This window comes from Salmo salar, chromosome ssa01 (genome assembly GCF_905237065.1).
Source record: "Salmo salar chromosome ssa01, Ssal_v3.1, whole genome shotgun sequence".
Classification (NCBI taxonomy): domain Eukaryota; kingdom Metazoa; phylum Chordata; class Actinopteri; order Salmoniformes; family Salmonidae; genus Salmo; species Salmo salar.
In genome coordinates this window covers 41,574,157-41,595,278 of record NC_059442.1, presented here as the reverse complement: position 1 = coordinate 41,595,278, position 21,122 = coordinate 41,574,157, and the positions used below count along the sequence as shown (strand labels likewise).

Below are 21,122 nucleotides of genomic sequence, written 5' to 3'. Positions count from 1 at the left end.
TCGTGGCGCTCCGTTCGCTGTGTATTCGTCTGTTTCCATAGATACCTCCGTATCCATCTGTTTGATCACGGTATAAAAGACATGTTCTATATTTAGCTGCTCATAAGATGTGGTATTTTTGAACAGTAAGTCTCCTCTAATCATCCTTCAATAGAGGAGAAGCCTGCTCGCTCGCTCTCTTTCTTTCGCTCTCTCTCTTTCTCGCCATCTCTCTTTCGCTCTCTCTCTCTCTCGCTATTTCTCTCTCTATTTCTCTCTCTCGCTATTTTCTCTCTCTCTCGCTATTTCTCTCTCTCTCTCTCTCTCTCTCTCTCTCTCTCTCTCTCGCTATTTCTCTCTCTATTTCTCTCTCTCTCGCTATTTCTCTCTCTCTCTCTCTCGCTATTCTCTCTCTCTCTCGCTATTTCTCTCTCTCTCGCTATTTCTCTCTCTCTCTTTCTATTTCTCTCTCTTTCTCTCTCTCTCGCTATTTCTCTCTCTATTTCTCTCTCTCTCTCGCTATTTCTCTCTCTCGCTATTTCTCTCTCTCTCTCGCTATTTCTCTCTCTCTCTCGCGATTTCTCTCTCTCTCACTATTTCTCTCTCTCTCTCGCTATTTCTCTCTCTCTCGCTATTTCTCTCTCTCTCTCGCTATTTCTCTCTCTCTCTCGCTATTTCTCTCTCTCTCTCTCTCGCTATTTCTCTCTCTCTCTCTCTCTCTCTATTTCTCTCTCTCTCTCGCTATTTCTCTCGCTATCTCTCTCTCTCTATTTCTCTCTCTCTCGCTATTTCTCTCTCTCTCGCTATTTCTCTCTCTCTCTCGCTATTTCTCTCTCTCTCGCTATTTCTCTCTCTCTCTTGCTATTTCTCTCTCTCGCTATTTCTCTCTCTCTCTCTCGCTATTTCTCTCTTTCTCTCGCTATTTCTCTCTCTCTCGCTCGCTATTTCTCTCTCTCTCTCACTATTTCTCTCTCCCTCTCTCTCTCGTTCTGTGTTGTTCACCATGGCTGTGTTTTCTCTTCTCTTTTATGTGCTGAGAGTGAGCTCCCCGCTCTCTCCCCAGAGGAGTGTGTGTGTGTGTGTGTGTGTGTGTGTGTGTGTGTGTGTGTGTGTGTGTGTGTGTGTGTGTGAGGCTGTAATTAGTAGCTCCGCTGCGTCAGCGTTAGCTAGCGTCACAGTGTAACACTTGGCTCCCCAGCCTTCTCTTTCCCTCTCTCTCTCTCATGCGCGCTCGCGCACACACACATCTAGCAAGGGTTTCATGTGATGTAGGCTTATCTGTGTGTCTCGATTTTGTATTCTTCACAACACCTACTCAACACTCTGTCTTGTCCTACCAGCATCTGTCTCTGTGCTGTTGTCAACAGATTGTGTGGCAGCATGGTTATAACGTATGTGTTCTCTGGCCCATCCTCACTGCACTGCATACACACACACAAGCATTAACCAAAACATAGAGGGACACAGCCTACCCCGCCAGCATGCATATCACATCTTGTATACTCCTCCAATTGATGTGTGAAATGACAAACTTGTTTCTCTCTCTCTTTCCCTCCTACCTTTCTCCTATTTCTACTGTACTTTGCTGTACTATTGTAGACGGGATGGGTCGAGTCTTGGCACAGGACGTTTACGCCAAAGACAACCTGCCTCCATTCCCTGCGTCAGTCAAAGATGGCTACGCCGTGCGAGGTGAGATTTACATTTAAGTCATTTAGCAGACACTCTTATCCAGAGCGACTTACAGTAGTGAATGCATGCATTTCATACCTTTTTTCCTCCGTACTGGTCCCCCGTGGGAATCGAACCCACAACCCTGGCGTTGCAAACACCATGCTCTACCAACTGAGCCACACGGGACTCTCTATGCCAGGACCAGTAGTTTGAGAGATTACAAACATTTAATGCTAGACTTTAGTGTCACTGCTTGTTTTTGTGTCTTTGACCATTGCACCCTTTTCAGCGATTTATGTCTCACCGTTCTCTCTCTCTCTCTCTCTCTCTCTCTCTCTCTCTCTCTCTCTCTCTCAGCGGCTGATGGTCCAGGAGATCGCTTCATCATTGGAGAGTCACAGGCAGGACAGCAGGTGAGGTCCTTTACAGTTTGTGAGCCCTGATATTCTGGAGTGTTGCTTTGAGAACGATAACAAGAGCTCTCTTCCCTTTTCCTACCTCTGTGTGAGTCCGTGTATTCCCATGGGCTGTCCTGCAGTGTGGAGTTACACAGGTCACTGGCTCAGCTGTGATTACAAGGCTCCACAGAGACAGACCATGTCCTCTCTCTACCTGTACACAGAGTTATATCGGGCTCTACGCTACACACAGACCCTGTCTCTGCAACGCTCCGCTCGGCTTTCTTACAATTGTCACACGGCCTCCGCTATGGAGCCTCATGCTCAAGAGTTGCTCAAGTGCGTCTTGTGAAAATGGCGTACAGTCGATTTGACTTTTCCCAATTGAAATGTTAACACTACTCCATGCCGGCAGTTATAATGCATAATTATGCCGCTATAATGCCTTGAAAGACTTGCCATAAGCATGTTTAACACCTTTTTATAAAGTCCAACCTGTGTGTGTCCCTATAGCCCACCCACACGGTGATGCCGGGCCAGGTGATGAGGGTGACAACGGGGGCTCCTATCCCCTGTGGGGCGGATGCTGTGGTGCAGGTGGAGGACACTGAACTGCTCCGAGAGTCTGAGGACGTGAGTCAACTTCCTGTCCCCGATCTCAATTTGTCACAACGAGCTTTATTGGAATACGCTGTACAATAACATACGATCTCTCTCTCTCTTCTCTCTCTTTCTCAACTCACTCCCCGTTTCCCTCAACACTCTCATCTGTCTCCTGTAGCGCCTCTCCACAAGCTGACAGCTTTTCTATATTGTACATACACTTACTCGTCTGCCACAATCCTCTTCCTTACAATATACTGTACTGTATTTTCTTCACTAAACCTGTATGTCGTTGCAGGGCACAGAAGAGCTGGAGGTGCGGATCTTGGTACAGGCACGCCCTGGACAGGACATCAGGTAAGCGAGAAGTTTTAGGTTGTACCAATCAGGACTGGTGGGGTCAATTCCATTTAAATCCAGTCAATTCAGGAAGTAAACTGACATTTTCAGTTAATGCTGTTCTGTGTCAGTACTATACCACACAGCCATGTATGTCTGAGTGCCAGCCCTCTGTTTCCTCTCCCTCCAGGCCTATAGGTCATGATATAAAGCGTGGGGAGTGTGTCCTGTCCAAGGGAACCCACATGGGCCCCTCTGAGATTGGCCTGCTGGCCACCGTAGGAGTCACTGAGGTGGAAGTGCAAAAGTTCCCCGTGGTGGCTGTCATGTCCACTGGCAACGAGGTGAGCGCAAGCTCGCATGCATGCACACACATTTTTGCCTTCTCTCATGGTGTCTTTAATACCTGGGTTTGAGGTTAGAGAGGCGGGTACGACAGCAACCGATTTCTGGGTGGAATCCCAGGTCTGATGGGAAGATCTTGCAGGATGTGAGATGGTTTCCAATAGACAATGGATAATAAAGTAATAATCTTCTTTGTGTGTGTGTGTGTGTGTGTGTGTGTGTGTGTGTGTGTGTGTGTGTGTGTGTGTGTGTGTGTGTGTGTGTGTGTGTGTGTGTGTGTGTGTGTGTGTGTGTGTGTGTGTGTGTGTGTGTGTAGCTGTTGAACCCAGAGGATGATCTGCACCCAGGGAAGATCCGGGACAGTAACAGATCTACACTGCTGGCCACCATTCAGGAGCACGGATATCCTACCATCAACCTGGGCATCGTCGGAGACAAGTCAGTGAACATAACCCTCAATAACTATAGGCTTGTCTAACCTCCTAGAAAACATTGGGCCGGTTTCCATGGACACACATTACTCCTAGTCCAGGACTAAATCTGTGTCTGCAGAACTGTAGATAGGTATATACGATCATAAAGATGGGAGGGTCTAAACTATGACCGTTCCCCTACAGCCCAGACGACCTCCTCAACGCCCTGAACGAGGGCATTAGCCGTGCTGATGTCATCATCACCTCAGGGGGCGTGTCCATGGGAGAGAAGGTAAGATCCAAACAAAATGAAATGTTAATTAAAAATGTTAAAAAAGAGAGAAGGGGATGAGAGGTGGGGCCGCGAGAGGTCACTGTGTGTTTGTGAGAGCGAAATCAATTCCATCATGGCTAGATAGTAGGGGCTGGAACTCATTTTGGAATTTGCCACAACAGTTTGTTTTCTATGTTGAACCTCACGTACTGTCCAACTCATGCACTCTGCTGCCATCTGTTGTTCTGAACCAGCTGTTACTCCTTAGTGATGAAGCTGCTGGTTTGGCTGACCTTTTGTATGTTTACTGCTTAGCTGAGTTCTCTGCTTCCCTCTTTGCGTTTTCTGTTCCAATTACTTCTGTTATTGGATCACACATTTACACCTCACCATCTGTCAGAGACCGGCAGACATGTTAGAGATGCACGAAGTTTCCATTCGATTCGAAGTTTAACCCTCTCCCATGTATTCTTGGCAATATCAGAATCGATTCAGTGAACTTCATCGGCATGAAATACACTGTAAATGCAATATAATATCATAAAATGTATCTCTTTGTGTTTCAGGACTACTTGAAGCAGGTGCTGGACATTGACCTCCATGCCCAGATCCACTTTGGACGGGTCTTTATGAAGCCAGGGTGAGACGTGATGGGGATTATTTAAAAAAACAAAAAAACATTATGGTACCAAAGTTTATGCCTTCTTAATTCATGAAGTGAGGGTGGTTTAGAAGAGATGGATAGCCAGTCATGAAGGTCTCACTGAGTTTGTCTTCTCTCCTCTTTAGTCTTCCCACCACGTTCGCCACTGTAGACATTGACGGGGCACGGAAACTGATATTTGCTCTGCCAGGTATTTCTTAATGAGATCTGCATGTCATGTGCACTGTGTGTGTACAGTATTTTGTGTGTGTTTGTGTGTATAAATGTTGTTGTTGAGTCTCAGGACTGGCAGGGGACCGCTGGTCTTGACTGAGATCTCAGGCACTCACCTGTGTCTCTGCTCTGAGTCCAAAACGCCACCATTTACCAACCAAATATGTTTCCCTGAGGGAAACATGTTATATTAATCCAGCAGCATGCCCTCAGACAGAGGTAATGTTCCTCTTTAATCACACTCCCCTTTCAGTTTCCAAAGCATCCTGGAACCCTTCCAACCCACAGCAGCCATCTTTTTTTCTCTCCGATTGATCATTTTCATTTAGTAAATGAGTTGTAATTAGTATTAGAACTATGTTTGTGTGAGGGAATGTGTGTGTTTGTATTTTTATATAAGCCCTCCAAAACCGTGCTCCAGTGTTTTATCTCAGACCCACACAGCCCAAAAACTCAAACCACAGCCAGCCCTGACCCCCATCCAAACCAAACCTGAAATTTGACCCACCCAACCAACCAAAGTGCCCTACCTCCTCTCTTACTCAAGCCTGCTGACAACAGCCTCTTGTCCCTCTACTTTCCTAGCATTCGACCTGGCCCCTCCACACCTCTTCAAAGGCCCCAGCCCTGGACCCCTTAGTCCCTTGCCCAGGCCCCCTGCTTCTGCCCGTCCTATTGCCAACCTGCCCCAGCCCCCCTGCCTTGTCTCTGCCCGTCCTACATATGTCCGGAGGGCTAGTCTGTGGCTGTGGTGACCGCCACTCTTTTTATATTCCCCCTTTAAGGTAATTTCACCTTCAGAGACACAGGCGCCATTCGCATCGACCCTGTGCCTGACAGTGAGGCAAGCAGGGTGCCCGTGCCACCGCCCCCGCGCGGAAGTAGGTGCTACCAACCTGGTCGACCATACTGTACCGTTCAGTGTACCTGAAAGCAAGCTTACTTCAACTGAGCTCAGAAAACGGAATTTAAACTGAAAATGGGAAATATGTTTTTTCTTTAAGAGTGCTTAACTGAAACTCGACCCAACTCAAATGATATGGGCTTCAAATTATCTAAAAAATGCTAACTTTTTATCAGGCCAAATGGATAAATTTTATTTTTGTCTCCCAGACTTTGGGCATGTTTGGGGGCATTTTTGTCTGTTTTTTATTGGTGATTAAACTAAACAAGATCACTACACCGTTTAGTGAACCCAATCTTGAATCTTAACAAAAGAAAAACTAAAGTTTATTTTTTCTTTACTTATGTGATTTTCTGTTTTCTGAGAGAGAAATATTGTTTTGTTTCTTTAACGTTTCTGTGGCGTTGCTGTTGGTTCTGTCGCTCCTCGTTTTGTTTCTCAGTGTGTCCCCGAGCCCCTGCCCCTGTGAGTATCTATTCCATGCTGTTGCTTGTTGTTGTGATTTGAGAGCGCCGCTCACCCTCTCCACCTGCTATTGCTACCCCTCACCTCTGCTTGTTGGTGTAAAGAGACAGCACTCACAAACTTGTCCCACTCTCCCCAAAGAGCTCTCACCCACCAGTCCCTCCTCTGTGAACACTTAAAAAGGCAGGAGCGTACATGTCTCACCTGTCTGCCTCCCCATCCCTCCAGCCCCAGCCCAGGTCCACGGCCGCAGCCTGGGCCGCATACTGACAGGCCAGTGGGGTGAAGAAAACCACTGCCCTAAGCACTGAGCCCTTGTCCTGTCCTACAGGGGCTACTAGCTGGAGCATGTCAACAACAACAATGCTCCTCAACCCCAACCCGTCCAAACCTTCCCAGGCCTATCCTGCCGTCTCCCTCCTCAGCCCTGAACAGTGGTAATGTCCCCTCCTTGTCTCCCTCTCATCCTCAGCACCTCTCTCTCTGTTGGTCAGGTAACCCAGTGTCTGCTGTCGTCACCTGTAACCTCTTCGTCATCCCTGCTCTGAGGAAGATGCAGGGGATCCTGGACCCTCGGCCCACCATCATCAAAGCCAGGGTAGGTTAACAGCACTGGCTGTTATGGAGGGTTTCTGGACAGTAGGTCGTAAAATACAGGTTAAGACAGTGTAATAATTAAAGGCAGTAGCGTTAAAAAATAAACACATTTATTGGAACAGCGCTGTTGCTGATTCTAAACGATTAACATTGAAAACGTGACATTTTGTTACGTTACAGCCTTATTCTAAAATGGATACAATAATTTGTTTCTTTCATCAATCTACACACAATACCCCGTAATGACAAAGCGAAAACAGGTTTTTAGAAATGTTTGCAAATGTATTAAAAATAAAAACTGAAATACCTTATTTACATAAGTATTCAGGCCCTTTACTATGAGACTCGAAATTGAGCTCAGGTGCATCCTGTTTCCTCTGATCATCCTTGAGATGTTTCTACAACTTGATTGGAGTCCACCTGTGGTAAATTCAATTGATTGGACATGATTTGGAAAGGCACACACCGGTCTATATAAGATCCCACAGTTGACAGTGCATGTCAGAGCAAACCCAAGAAGACTTGAGACTGTAAACGCTGCCAAAAGTGCTTCAACAAAGTACTGAGGAAAGGTTCTGAATACTTATGTAAATGTGATATTCTTTTTTTGCAAACATTTCTAAAAACATGTTTTGCTTTGTCATTATGGGGTATTGTGTGTAGATTGATGAAGGGGGAAAAACTATTTAATCAATTTTAGAATAAGGCTGTAACGTAACAAAATGTGGAAAAAGTCAAGTGGTCTGAATACTTTCGACAATGCACTGTAAATGAATAGAATGACAGTAAAACAGTTATCCTATGTGTTTGCTGAGTAGTTAGCTGAAATTCACTACAATTGTTTATTTTCCACTTTGATGGCAAACTTTCTGTACTGCTAACATTCACTTCCAGTCATTTTCACTCCGGCGCTTGTCCAATTAATGTATTTATTTTCTAACGCATCTGCATGGAATTATTACGTTGTCACGTTATTACGTTGTACTACCTAGTCTGGACATGGCTGAAATACAGGCGCATAATGAAAAGCGTGCCACCTTGCAGTCATGGTCCTTGGAGCCAGATATCCGGGTCCTTCGAGCTTGCTGCATAAGTTAGGGAGTTTGAGCGAGAGCTGGAGAGGGTTTTACACACACAGAAAATACGTTGGGGTTTAAAGTTAAGTGATGTCGTCATTCTGCGCCCTGCTCTCTCCTGTGTGTGTGTGCAAACAGCTGTCCTGTGATGTAAAGTTGGACCCTCGTCCAGAGTACCACCGCTGCATCCTGACATGGCACCACCAGGAGCCTCTGCCATGGGCACAGAGCACAGGTATTATCACATACTAAGTAAATACACAATAGTTTGTCCGCATGTGTTTGCATGGAAAAATGGATAAGGGAAAATGCTTATCCGAAAGTTTATCCTTGTCATTTTATTGACTCTTTGTCTCCCCACCCTCCTCTCCCCCCCTCCCCCTCTATTCCTTTCAAACCACCCTTTCCTTTCTATCTCACTCTCTTTTTCTCACTCTCTTTCTCACCTTCTACAGGAAATCAGATGAGTAGTCGACTGATGAGCATGAGAAGTGCCAACGGGCTGCTGATGTTGCCTCCTAAAACAGAGCAATACGTGGAGCTGCATAAAGGAGAGGTTGTGGATGTGATGGTCATAGGACGACTATGATGATGTCATCTTACAGGGACAGATAGATAGACTGGAAGAGGAAGTGGTGCATGTCCACATATCATAACTATTCTGTAATATGTAACGGCACAGCTAGTTTTTATTGATTTGGATAATAAAGTTGATCAAGTATAATTAATCACGAACACAAAATAAATGAGTACATACATTGATCATGAAAATATTAATTTCAAAAGATCCTTGTATTTCAAAGACAAAATGTAATACCTTTTAAAAGTGGAGAAAAAATATATATAAAACATAAGAGATTTATTCTGTAATATATTATTATTATAAGTATCATGATTATTATGATAATTATTAATATTATATATCATATTAAGCAACTTGTTTCTCTTTCATCCTTGCAATTGCTTTGTGTGTTCAACCCTAGACCTTATAGATAGATAGCAGTAGCATTTCAATAGGAAGCTGTAGGTGCTTAACAGGATTAAAAAAGAAAGCCTATTTTCTTATCTCACAAAAAGGTTAAAAAATACGTCTTTTTTTTTTTTTTTTACAACGAAAACCCTTTTGAGATTGTCAGAAGTCCCCCTTGGTCTATGTTCCGATTCTCCACCCTTCTCCTAAAGTGTGCACTTGCACACTCCCAGTCATTTAAATGCATGGGTTTGGTGTAGGCATTGGCTGGAGGGAGTTTCCGCCATTGCTCAATCCATGCAAGAAAGTCTACAGGAAAAGAGTGGAGAATCAGGATGTAACCTTGGTGCTCTGGCTTGATAGGAGGAGTGCTTTCAGGGTCCTGAGGGTGCCTTTAGGTGACAGCTATCTTTACCTCCCTTTAGTATTCTTCTCTTCTATGCCACATTATATGGGCTTCATTATGCTTCATAATGGCTTCACACAGCTTTGCTTGTCGTTTATCTTGTGAGTCGTGTTTATGTGCGCAGTGCCAAAAGTGTCGGGCATCATGATGAGAACTGGGCCTGTATTTATAAAGTGGCTCTGAGTAGGAGTGTTGATCAAGGATCAGGGCCCGTATCCACAAAGCATCTCCGTGTAGGAGTCCTGATCTAGGATCTGTCCATATAATCTTATTCCTGATGATCTAAAATACAAAACGGATCCTAGATCAGAACTCCTACTCTGGGATTCTAAGCATTTCGCCTCACCTGCTTTAACATCTGCTAATCTGTGTACGCGACAAATTAACTTTGATTTTATTTTTATTTTAGATGCTTTGTGGATGCAGGCCCAGGTCACCCCGGTCTATATAATGTTATTATGAAATATAAAACTAAACTGATCCTAGATCAGCACTCCTACTCCTTTATGAATACATGCCTTAAAGGTGGAGGAAGGCAGCGGCCCCGCTTCGTCAGTCTAACCTCACCTGGTACTAAAGTCCCACCCAGAGATATGTATATTCTGGCTCTGGTCCCAACCTGTCCCCTGCCCTTCTACTCTACCAACACCCCGCTCTCCCCCCACCCTCACCCCTTCAGGACTGCTCACCTCACACACACTAGTACAGATAGGTGAGGGAACTGGGGTAGGGAGAGAACTTTATTTTATTTGTTTAATTTCAGAAGGAAGAAACAGCTTATTTAAAGTGCTGACTGCCTTTTTAACAACTATTAAAACAATGTACAGAAAAATAAATACATAAAAAAGAGTGATATTGTACAGATATTATGGTGACCAGCACTCCTAAAGAAATTAATGAAGCAATGAGGAGATATTGAACTCTGTACTATAACAAATTCTGTAACAATATTGATGAAACTGATGAAAAATAAAAAATCCTTGATCATTATGTAAAACAATTAGTTTAGTCTCTTATTTATAAACTGACATGTCCTCTTGGAAAAATCGAACTATTCTATGTTACGCTACATAAAAGTGTATGTGTTTCTACAGCATTGGTCCTTGATTTGATTGCCTTGATTTCAGCAAAAAGCGTTGCAGAAAAACACTGCTTTAAAAAAAAAAAAAAATTCACCCTCTTACTTTATAGATGTAAAGTCATCTATCATTGGACAAGAGATATCATGGTTTAACGTCCTGTGAGCAACATTGACCAATCGCGAATATTGTTTCATGAATGTAACGTTACTTGTGGCGCTGTGGAGCAAATGGGAGACCCTTGACGTCTCAACCCTTGAGTTGGAAATGACTTCTAATAATGCAAGGCTACGGCGGGAGAGAGGATCTCGACTGATATTGTGGCACTAAGTTAGCGAAGTTGAGTCTTTCATCACTCAGTTGATACAAAAACCAATGGAGGAACATTGGACACCTCAATGAAGGATATATTTTTGAAAGCGTTGCGGGAAAAAAGTGAGTTAGTTCTCTTTCATTTCAAATGTATTTTGGGGTGGCATTGTTTGCAACAGGTTGCCAGGAAGCTAACATTAGCTAGCATGCTAGCATTATCTAGCGCGAGCTTTTTAAAGTTTATGTTACCTGATAAACTAGCATAATATAGCATTTCACATCAGGTTAAACTAAAGCTGTTGATATTTCAACTGTGTGGGTTAACAACAAAATAGTGTATTTTCTTGTGTAAAATTAACACTGAAATGTCCATGTCGCTTTTCATCCGAACCCATGTCACAGCGGTAATTGTCGCAATGCCAGGCTAGTTGGCTTAGAGGCTAGCAGAGCGGACTAGAATCTAGCCCAACCCATAGAAATTGAATGATTCTAGCTATTTCTATGGCCCTACCTGTTGCGTGTGTGAAGTTTGGGTGCCTTCATTGATGTACTGTTTAAACAGGCAGTTTGTTTACATCTTTTGAATAAGGCAACGTTTTACATTTTGAGTTCTGCTACTAGCTCGCAAGGTGGAATTCTACCTATGAAAAGGGCTCGTGCGTCTCAAAATTCTGGTATTACAGCCTGGAGTCCGGACGCCAGGATTCTTGTCTTACAACCCTGCCCCTACTGTATTATGTCTCAGCGTTAGATTTAACCAGTTTACCAGTTCAGTACAGATGCATGTCGATGACATACTGTCAGTTTGTTTTTGACAGCAATGCAATACAGTCTGACCAGATAGTCATCAATCAACGTAGACTGCTGATGTTCATTTGGTCACCAGCGCTCAACTATCAGCACTGGCGTATGCTGTACCACAGAGGTTATGCCAGTATTGTGATCAATCATTTCATTCAATGTTTGTCTGATAAAAGGCTATATACAGGGGGCACCGGTACGGAGTCAGTGTGCAGTGGTATAGGCTAGTTGAGGTAATCTGTACTTGTATTTGGGGGCGAAGTGACTATGCATAGGTAACAAACAAACAGTGAGTAGCAGCAGTGTACAAGAAGGGGGGGGTCAATCAGTCAATGTAAATTCGTCAGTCAATGTAAATTGTACGGTGGCGATTTTTATGAGTTGTTCAATAGGGTCTCAATTCTCAAATTAGCCTGTGCTATCATTTCTGATGATAAGCTACAGAATGCATAATAGCCAAAAGTGGTCCCTTTATTTTGACATTAAGGTATTCAGCTACCTGTATCTCTGAAACTTCCCCTCCTTCATCAACAGCCGAGTGAGCCTCAACAAAATTGACTCCCAACTATTATGACTTCTGCTTTCTAATACACTTTCAGAATGAGTAAAAAATGAATTGCAAGAGGTTGGCCCTGAAGACACTTTACTCATAGTCTAGCCTATAGCTTTTGGGAATTTTGTAAACATAACGCTTGTACATGGAAGTCTTACGATTTTCACAAATTCAGACCTTTAGGGACACATGCAAAGTGGTCATTCTGGTCAACTATGCCCAGCAACAGCAAGTCGAAAATGGCGTTTCCTACTAGGCCTACTGCCAGGACTGGACTCCTTGGCTTATGGGCTACATTTGTAGATTAGACTAGCTGCTTGGATCTCTCTGACTCTGTATCGGTTTCAGTGATAGCCAGGGAGAGGGAAAATTAAAGTGCTAATGCTTCTCCCTGTCGAGTCATGTTACCTAGCTAGCAGCGCTGATCTGAGGAACTTCTGGAAGTGTGTGTGTCCAGTGTCAAGCCAGTCTCTCCTATGTAGCTGATGTAATGGCATCACCTCATGGGTACAGTAGATCTTCTGCGAACAAAGAGCTAGGCTGTATCATGTCTTTCTCTTGTCATTTATCCTACTTGTTTGTGTGAGGAAGCTTATAGCAGCCTACTTTCACATTTTATTTGAAACACACATACAGTAGCGAGGTGAGGACTGTTGAGCACGTCTGCAGTGATCAGGGCCTGCTCCGGGAGGGACTGGGCCCTGGACCCAGGCCAGGAACACACAGTAACTCAGTGTTCTCTCTGACCTGTTTGTGTCCCCCAGGAATTCTCAATCTGTCGCTCACTCACTGTGAGGGGAATCACTGTCCCCACTGGCCCCCGCCCCTGCTGTTCGTTGTTAATTTGGCCCCTGCGTGCTTTTACTGCTCTCTATTCAGAACAGACCTCGGTTCAAGATGGTGCTGAAGACCCCTCAAGAATTGCATAGCACCCCCTAGAAAGGTTTTATTAGTACATGTACACAATATATTACAAGCACTCCTACGCAATGACCAAGCGACCCCAGGTTTGATTCAGAATTACTTATTACTCCCACTTACTGGCTAGAATTTAGAAACGGCTCTGTCTGACCTTTTCAACCAGTGGGGCATTTGTTTGTCCACTCACAGTCATGGTTGACTAGCCAGAGACAGAAGCTATGTTTCAATACTCATACTAACTATGCTATTTGTGACATAAATTGAGTTTTACTATAATGTAAAAACAATTTAAACTGAGCCATGTTGGTTTAAAAAGCTGACTCTTCCAAATGACATTTTTTTTATGGTCCGGCCACCTTTTTGCATCACCTGCAGTTGAAGGCATTAACTTTAATCAAATCGCATTTTAAAACATTCATTGCTACAGAATGGAGTAATTTTATGTCAAAATGCATATCAAATGAGATTTTGTTTTACTACAATGTAAAAACTATTTAAACTGATCCATGTTGGTTTAAAAAGCTGACTCTTCTAAATGAAAAATTGATCACTTCCAAATGAAAAATGGATCACTTGATCAACGGTCAACTATATCAGAGTTGATCCATTTTTCATTTGGAAGTGATACATTTTTCATTTGGAAGAGTCAGCTTTTTAAACTAACATGGCTCAGTTTAAATTGTTTTTACCTTGTAGTTAAACAAAATCTCATTTGATATAGTTAGGATGTTGTACTACATTCGCCAAAATACGACGTATACAAGCAGTGGACACTATTTCCGTGCTTTTAGGGCCCATGATGCGATTCACCAGAAAATGGGCGTGGCTTCGACACGTTTTCAGATTTAAAGAAAATGGCGGAAAATATGCAGCCGAAGTCCGACGAGCATATGCAAATTCATTGTTTTAACTAATGGCATGTTGAGCAGTGTAATGACTTTTCAAAAAATGTACGTTGGCTGACAATTTGTAGCTATGCTATCCGAACCACATAGCATATAATTACAGCAGTAGGTACCGATATGTTAGCTAGCTACCTAACGTAAGTTGGCTACTAAGGGTGTGTTCGTAAATTCAATCTTGAGTGCCCTCTGGGCGTTCGTAAAATGAGCGTTGTCAATTTGTCCGTTCTAAATTCGGAGCGCACACTGGACGCTCTGGAGGAGGAGTAGAGTTGAACTGAACTTTCTGACCTCAGTCAAGCACTCAGGCTAACTGGCTAATGTTGGCTAGCTTGCTAGCTACTTCCATACACAAATGAGAGGACACCTCACTCTGACCGTTTTACTCACCATAGCAGAGCTGGTTAGGCTGTTTTCATGTTATCCAGAGCATTGTTGACTAACCGCTACTGGCAACAATATAATGAAGCTTTTTTTGCTGACGTTTACTGACTTCGGCCATATTAAACGGGTGTTGAGTGTTCGTAAATTCTGCAGTTATTCTGCACTCTGGCACACTCTGAGAGTGCTCTGAAATCGGATTAGATAGCCAGAGTGAATTTAGGAACACAACCTAATAATCAAGTCATGCTTCGCTAAGTGGTATAGTCGTTGTGTGTTCTTAATGGACATTGTTAATGAAGTCATGTGATATCTAGCTAGTAAATTGTTATGCGAGCAAGAAGTTGCATAGCAACAGCATCAACTTCCGGTAGACAGGCGAAGGGCTATTACGCTCAACTGAAAAGAGACTGTTAGTTTACAGTATACTAAAATGAACTAAAAGTATGTAATATATACTCATTAAGTATGTAGTATACAGTATGTTAGTATTGGTATTTGAACACAGCTAGAGCGTAAGAATGTTTTGTTGTACCTGCCACAATGTTGCCCATATGGGAGTAAAAGAGTTCACATATAGAGTAAGTTTACCCTGCTGTTTTAACCGAGCTACCATTTATCTACACTGCCAAGTTGAAGGCCATGGTCTACTTTTGAGCATATAGAATAGCTGAAAAGACTCCACTTTAATTTAGGAAGAGTTTGATAGCTGATAAGTGTACTTCTGCAAAATGTTAGACTGTAAATGCCATGATCTTATATGGACTAGAGGTTTTCATATTTCCCCCTTTATTTCTCTCCCCACCATCACACTTCCCTTTTCTCTGTCCCCTCTCTCTACCCCCCTCCTGGTACGAGGTGGTACGGTACATCACTCTCTTCCCTTTCCCTGGAATTTTCAATATTCTGTGTTGGAATGTGGAATGAGAGTTCTGGAGAAGATAACAATCCTGGTCTGTTTCTTCTCCACAGTGATGGGCTGAGAGGATAGGGTACACTGGCCCACAGCTGAGGTGTTATGGGGACTTTACTTAACTTTCTTTGATTACATGGTATCAGAAAAGTTAATAGGCCTAGTTGATTTTTGTAGCCTATATTTCTCTCCTTTTAATATGAGCCAAGAAGTGAGTATAAAAGCACCATTTGGGAATGCAAATATATTTAGGGGAATGTTAGGCTCTGCCCAGTGTTGATATGGGGTCTTGGCTCAGGGCAGTGGGCTGGAGGAGGGGATGCTTAGACTTCCATTCTTTACTGTAGCCTCAGAAGGCTCATCTAAAGTGAGCCAGGAAGACAGACACCACCCTTTAGGAGACTCTGATTGGGTAATGGGCAGGCTTCAGCTGCTGTTGCGAGGTGCTGTACAGCAGTGTGTGCAGTCACTTAGTCACTGCTGTGCCACTCCCAGGACGATCTGCTTCATGCCCACAGTATAGCAGGGGTGTATTCATTACACCGATTTTGTTCAAAAAAGTTTACTCTAAATCAAAAACGTTTTGAAACGGGAGTTTGTTGGACAAATTCAGGTAGGTCCCACCCTGTTTTGTTCCGTTTGAGCTGTTTGCTTCCGCTTGGTTCTTAACTTCTATGGGCTACGTGGGACGCTAGCGTCCCACCTGCGGGACACAGCCAGTGAAATATCAGGGCGGCAAATTCAAAACAACAATTTCATAATTCAAATTTCTCAAACATACAACTATTTTACACCATTTTAAAGATACACCTCTCCTTAATCCAACCACATTGTCCGATTTCAAAAAGGCTTTACCGCGAAAGCATAAAGTTAGATTATGTTACGACACTGCCAACACAAGGAAAACCACACAGCCATTTTCCAAGCAGGAGAGGGGTCACAAAAACCAGAAATACAGCTAAAATTAAGCACTAACCTTTGACGATCTTCATCAGATGACACTCCTAGGACTCAATGTTACACAATACATGTATGTTTTTTCGATGAAGTTCATATTTAAATAAAAATAAAAAATGTACATTGGCGCGTGATGTTCAGAAAATATTTTGCCTCAAACTGCCGTTGAATCAGCACAACAATTTACAAAAATACTCATCATAAACGTTGATAAAATATTACTGTTATTAAAAGAATTATAGATAAACATTTCCTTAATGCAACCGCTGTGACAGATTTCAAAAAAGCTTCACGGGGAAAGCACACTTTGCAATGATCTGAGTACGGCGCTCAGAAAAATACATCAGGCAATACAGATACCTGCCATTTTGGAGTCATCTAAAATCATAAATACCATTATAAATATTCACTTACCTTTGATCTTCATCAGAAGGCACTTCCAGGAATCCCAGGTCTATAATAATTGTTGTTTTGTTCGATAAAGTCCATAATTTATGTCCAAATACCTCCTTGTTGTTTGCGCGTTTAGTAAGCTGCTCCAAATGTAGGAAGCGCGGTGCAAATTTCACGACAAATTCAAAAAAAGTTATATTTACGTTCGTAGAAACGTCAAACATTGTATAGCATCAATCTTTAGGGCCTTTTTAACAAAACTTATAAAAATATTCTAACCGGACGATTCCAATGTCTTGAAAAACGTTATGGAACACAGCTACCTCATCACGTGAATGCGCGCCAATGAACTCATGTCATTTTCTGAGTCACCAACTTCCCGGCCTTCTTGTTCGCTCTGTTCACTGCAAAAGCCTGAAACGGTTTCCTTTGCAAGACACAATGAATACACCCCAGGTTTGTCCTGTAGCCTAGATGTAGAGTCGACACCGACTTCAGGTCAGGACCCTGTGTGGCTGTCCTCACCTCACACACCACCACGATGTCACCAAATCTGATGTAGCCTAGGGAAGAAGTGGTATGTTTAGCTAGAAGATGGACGTCATATTGTGTTATTTGTTTAGGTGTGACGAGTGTCTAATTCCTCAAGAATGTTTTAAGCTTTATGCAATACTAGCACTTATGTGAGTCGTACTGTCCTAAATGGTGATATGCGATTTAATGGTCAGAGGCTACCCACTATTTTAGCCTGTGTGTGCGTACTGGTTAATGAGAGGGTGTGTGTTGTGTAAGGACTCACAGACCACTGTGAGTGCCAGTGGGCGAGATGACATCAGAGAGACAGACACTCTATACTCATGGCTCTTGTTGACTCAGTCAGTTGGGGCCTGTAGATTTGTTCCTCTCACTCTGCTTTGAACCAGAAAGTAGTCACACCCACAGCCTAGGGCACCCTTGGGCTGGCTCACTGCACCTGCTGCTAGCTTCCCCCTAAAAACAAAACACCTGCACAGTACGTGCACACGTACACACACACACACACACACACTGCCCTTCCGCTCCTCCCTTACCCACAGGCAATAAACCTGTTCCAACTACCTTAACTGTCACATGCTAATCTATAAATCAGGTTTCCCCAACTGGCGGCCCGTGGGTGGTTTTATTTGGCCCCCAAGTTTTCTGAGAAAAACAAGTCATTTTTAAATGTATTTTATTCATTGTTGGACATAAGACTGTAAAAACACCAGTGATTTTAATTTTGGAAATCTGTTCCCAAGTATTCCCACACATAATAGAGACACATGATCATATAGAAATGTAAACAAGGTTTGAAATTATCATGTTTTTGTCAAATATTATATTTGTTTGGGTTTCCTGCGGTCAAATTGCGGTCTACAAAGGATTTGTAATTATGTTCCGGCCCCCGACCATCCGCTCACGAAAAAAATCGGCCCACAGTTGAATATATTTGATGATCCCTGCTTTAAATGCTGCTGCTTGCTCTTTGGGGTTAGGCCGGGTAGCAGTAAAGCACTTAATGATGTCTGCTGATGTATAAAGAGGTTTATAAAATACATGTAATAAGCTGTTGAGGAAGGTAGTTTTTTTCTGTTTTCTACACTCTCTACCAGGCCCATTATTTATACTGGAGTATGTAGCCTAACTGACCTTGGTTGGTTGGTTTAGTTAGCCTAGTGTCTGAGGTTGAGAAGACCAGGAGGTAGGGCTGGGCGATATATTGAATTCATTAGAGTGTAATGTTTTGCGCGATATTCCAAAATGCTTGTATCGCAATAATCATTTTTTGTTGTTGTTTTCTTTAGTGTTTATGTCCGCTTGTTCTCATGTTGTCTTTCTGTTCTCGTCTCCTTCGCTCCTTCTGTGCTGTGCATTGCAGTACCGCGTATGTTACCGCTAGTAAGACTGTTATACTAGTCTGTGTTTTTATAAATGTGCAATAAGCATGAAACACAGTTCTACAAGGAATTGGCAACTTGTTCTCATTCTGAGAAATAAGGTAGGCCACTTGATTTCAACATCTGAACCAAGTGGACAGCCTAGCATGCTGTTCAAACAGTTGGAGACAGACAGAAGTGTGTGTGTGTTCATAACAATTCAACCGTTTCCCGTCTGTTGTTAACTAGCAAATAGATCCAAGTTGGCTAAACTTGAAATATAAAGATTAGCTGCCTACTCACGAGCACATGGGCTTGTGCTTGAGACATTGTTTATGAAACCGGTGTTCATTGTCTAATGTCAAGTTAGTCATTAGTGAATGTGCATTATGAATGGTTCTGATTTGAATTTGTAACAAGGGCATTTTAATTGAGACTTAAAAGCCAGATCAGTGATTATTGCAAAAAAAGCAGGTTAAACTATTTTGATTAAATAATTACTTCATAAGTGTGTAATGGTTGTGTAAGGCTACATGACCAAAAGTATGTGCATACCTGCTCTTCTAACATCTCATTCCAAAATCATGGGCATTAATATTGAGTTGGTCCCCCCTTTGCTGCTATAACAGCCTCCACTCTTCTGGTAAGGCTTTCCACAAGATGTTGGAACATTGCTGCGGGGACTTCCATTCAGTCACGAATATTAGTAAGGCCGTGCGCTGATGGGCGATTAGGCCTGGCTCGCAGTCGGCGTTCCAATTAATCCCAAAGGTGTTCGATGGGGTTGAGGTCAAGGCTCTGTGCAGGACAGTCAAGTTCTTCCTCACCGATCTTGACAAACCATTTCTGTATGGACTTCGCTTTGGGCACGGGGCATTGTCCTGCTGAAACAGGAAAGGGCCTTAGCCAAATGTTGCCACAAAGTTGTAAGCACAGAATCGTCTAGAATGTTGTTGTATGCTGTAACGTTAAGATTTCCCTTCACTGGAACTAAGGGGCCTGTCCTGAACCATGGAAAACAGCCCCAGCTCATTATTCCTGCTCCACCAAACTTTACATTTTGCACAATGCATTTACATTTACATTTAAGTCATTTAGCAGACGCTCTTATCCAGAGCGACTTACAAATTGGTGCATTCACCTTATGATATCCAGTGGAACAACCACTTTACAATAGTGCATCTAAATATTTTAAAGGGGGGGGGGTTAGAAGGATTACTTTATCCTATCCTAGGTATTCCTTAAAGAGGTGGGGTTTCAGGTGTCTCCGGAAGGTGGTGATTGACTCCGTTGTCCTGGCGTCGTGAGGGAGCTTGTTCCACCATTGGGGTGCCTGAGCAGCGAACAGTTTTGACTGGGCTGAGCGGGAACTGTGCTTCCTCAGAGGTAGGGGGGCCAGCAGGCCAGAGGTGGATGAACGCAGTGCCCTTGTTTGGGTGTAGGGCCTGATCAGAGCCTGAAGGTATGGAGGTGCCGTTCCCTTCACAGCTCCGTAGGCAATCACCATGGTCTTGTAGCGGATGCGAGCTTCAACTGGAAGCCAGTGGAGAGAGCGGAGGAGCGGGGTGACGTGAGAGAACTTGGGAAGGTTGAACACCAGACGGGCTGCGGCGTTCTGGATGAGTTGTAGGGGTTTAATGGCACAGGCAGGGGAGCCCAGCCAACAGCGAGTTGCAGTAATCCAGACGGGAGATGACAAGTGCCTGGATTAGGACCTGCGCCGCTTCCTGTGTGAGGCAGGGTCGTACTCTGCGAATGTTGTAGAGCATGAACCTACAGGATCGGGTCACCGCCTTGATGTTAGTGGAGAACGACAGGGTGTTGTCCAGGATCACGCCAAGGTTCTTAGCACTCTGGGAGGAGGACACAAGGGAGTTGTCAACCGTGATGGCGAGATCATGGAACGGGCAGTCCTTCCCCGGGAGGAAGAGCAGCTCCGTCTTGCCGAGGTTCAGCTTGAGCTGGTGATCTGTCATCCACACTGATATGTCTGACAGACATTTCATTAATTCATTTCTCCTGGCATCCTCCAAACCCAGATTTGTCCATCGGACTGCCAGATTGTGAAACGTGATTCATCACTCCAGATAACACGTTTGACCGGGGCAACTCCAGCAGGGCAGAAATTTGATGAAGGTGGCATCCTATGATGGTGCCACATTGAAAGTCACTGAGCTCTTCAGTAATGCCATTCTACTGCCAATGTTTGTCTATGGAGATTGCATCGCTGTGTGCTTGATTTTATGTCAGCGAGTGTGGCTGAAATAGCCGAATCCACTAATTTTAAGTAATGTCCACATACTTTTGTGTATATATAGTAGGGATGCACGATATATCGGTGAACTTATTGGAATCGGACGTTATTAGCTTAAAATGCCAACATATTGGCCCGATGTCTAGTTTAACGCCGACGTTAAAAACCGATGTCAAAGCTACGGTGCATACCTACATACAGTAGGTACATGACGTAACGTAACATTTTGCGCTACACGTGCAACACAGCATTCCTAACCTAGCCCACACAATGTCTGCTGTGTGGATCAAGCAGTCATTTGAAAGAGTAAGAACATTTCAGCGAGAACTCAAAGGTGAAATCCATGAAAGCGAAGTTAATGGAATTTATTGCCCTTGACCATCAACTGTTCTCTGTCGTGGGTGATGTTGGCTTTTCCTGACTGGTCAAGCGCCGGTACAC

General features: G+C 43.5%; 2 protein-coding genes across 21 annotated transcripts in view; both read left to right on the top strand.

Annotated features, from left to right (window-relative positions):
• LOC106601783 (gephyrin) overlaps positions 1–10,317 on the top strand; it is a 124,093-nt gene extending 113,776 nt beyond the window's left edge. For 18 of the 19 annotated variants that reach the window (XM_045717873.1, XM_045717853.1, XM_045717875.1 and 15 more), the window contains 12 exons: positions 1,579–1,671; positions 2,011–2,066; positions 2,565–2,684; positions 2,953–3,011; positions 3,184–3,337; positions 3,655–3,776; positions 3,956–4,043; positions 4,592–4,665; positions 4,815–4,879; positions 6,766–6,869; positions 8,083–8,179; positions 8,400–10,317. In XM_045717873.1, the coding sequence (XP_045573829.1) occupies positions 1,579–1,671; positions 2,011–2,066; positions 2,565–2,684; positions 2,953–3,011; positions 3,184–3,337; positions 3,655–3,776; positions 3,956–4,043; positions 4,592–4,665; positions 4,815–4,879; positions 6,766–6,869; positions 8,083–8,179; positions 8,400–8,533 (1,166 nt within the window). In that variant the 3' untranslated portion in view covers positions 8,534–10,317. The other variant, XM_045717850.1, reaches the window with a different exon arrangement.
• A 311-nt stretch (positions 10,318–10,628) lies between these two features.
• The window catches only part of LOC106602535 (protein PALS1), a 60,644-nt gene continuing 50,150 nt past the window's right edge, over positions 10,629–21,122 (top strand). The window contains exon 1 of one of the 2 annotated variants that reach the window (XM_014195210.2): positions 10,629–10,834. The gene's annotated coding sequence lies outside the window, so the exon portion shown is untranslated. The remainder of the gene's footprint in view (positions 10,835–21,122) is intronic. The other variant, XM_014195217.2, reaches the window with a different exon arrangement.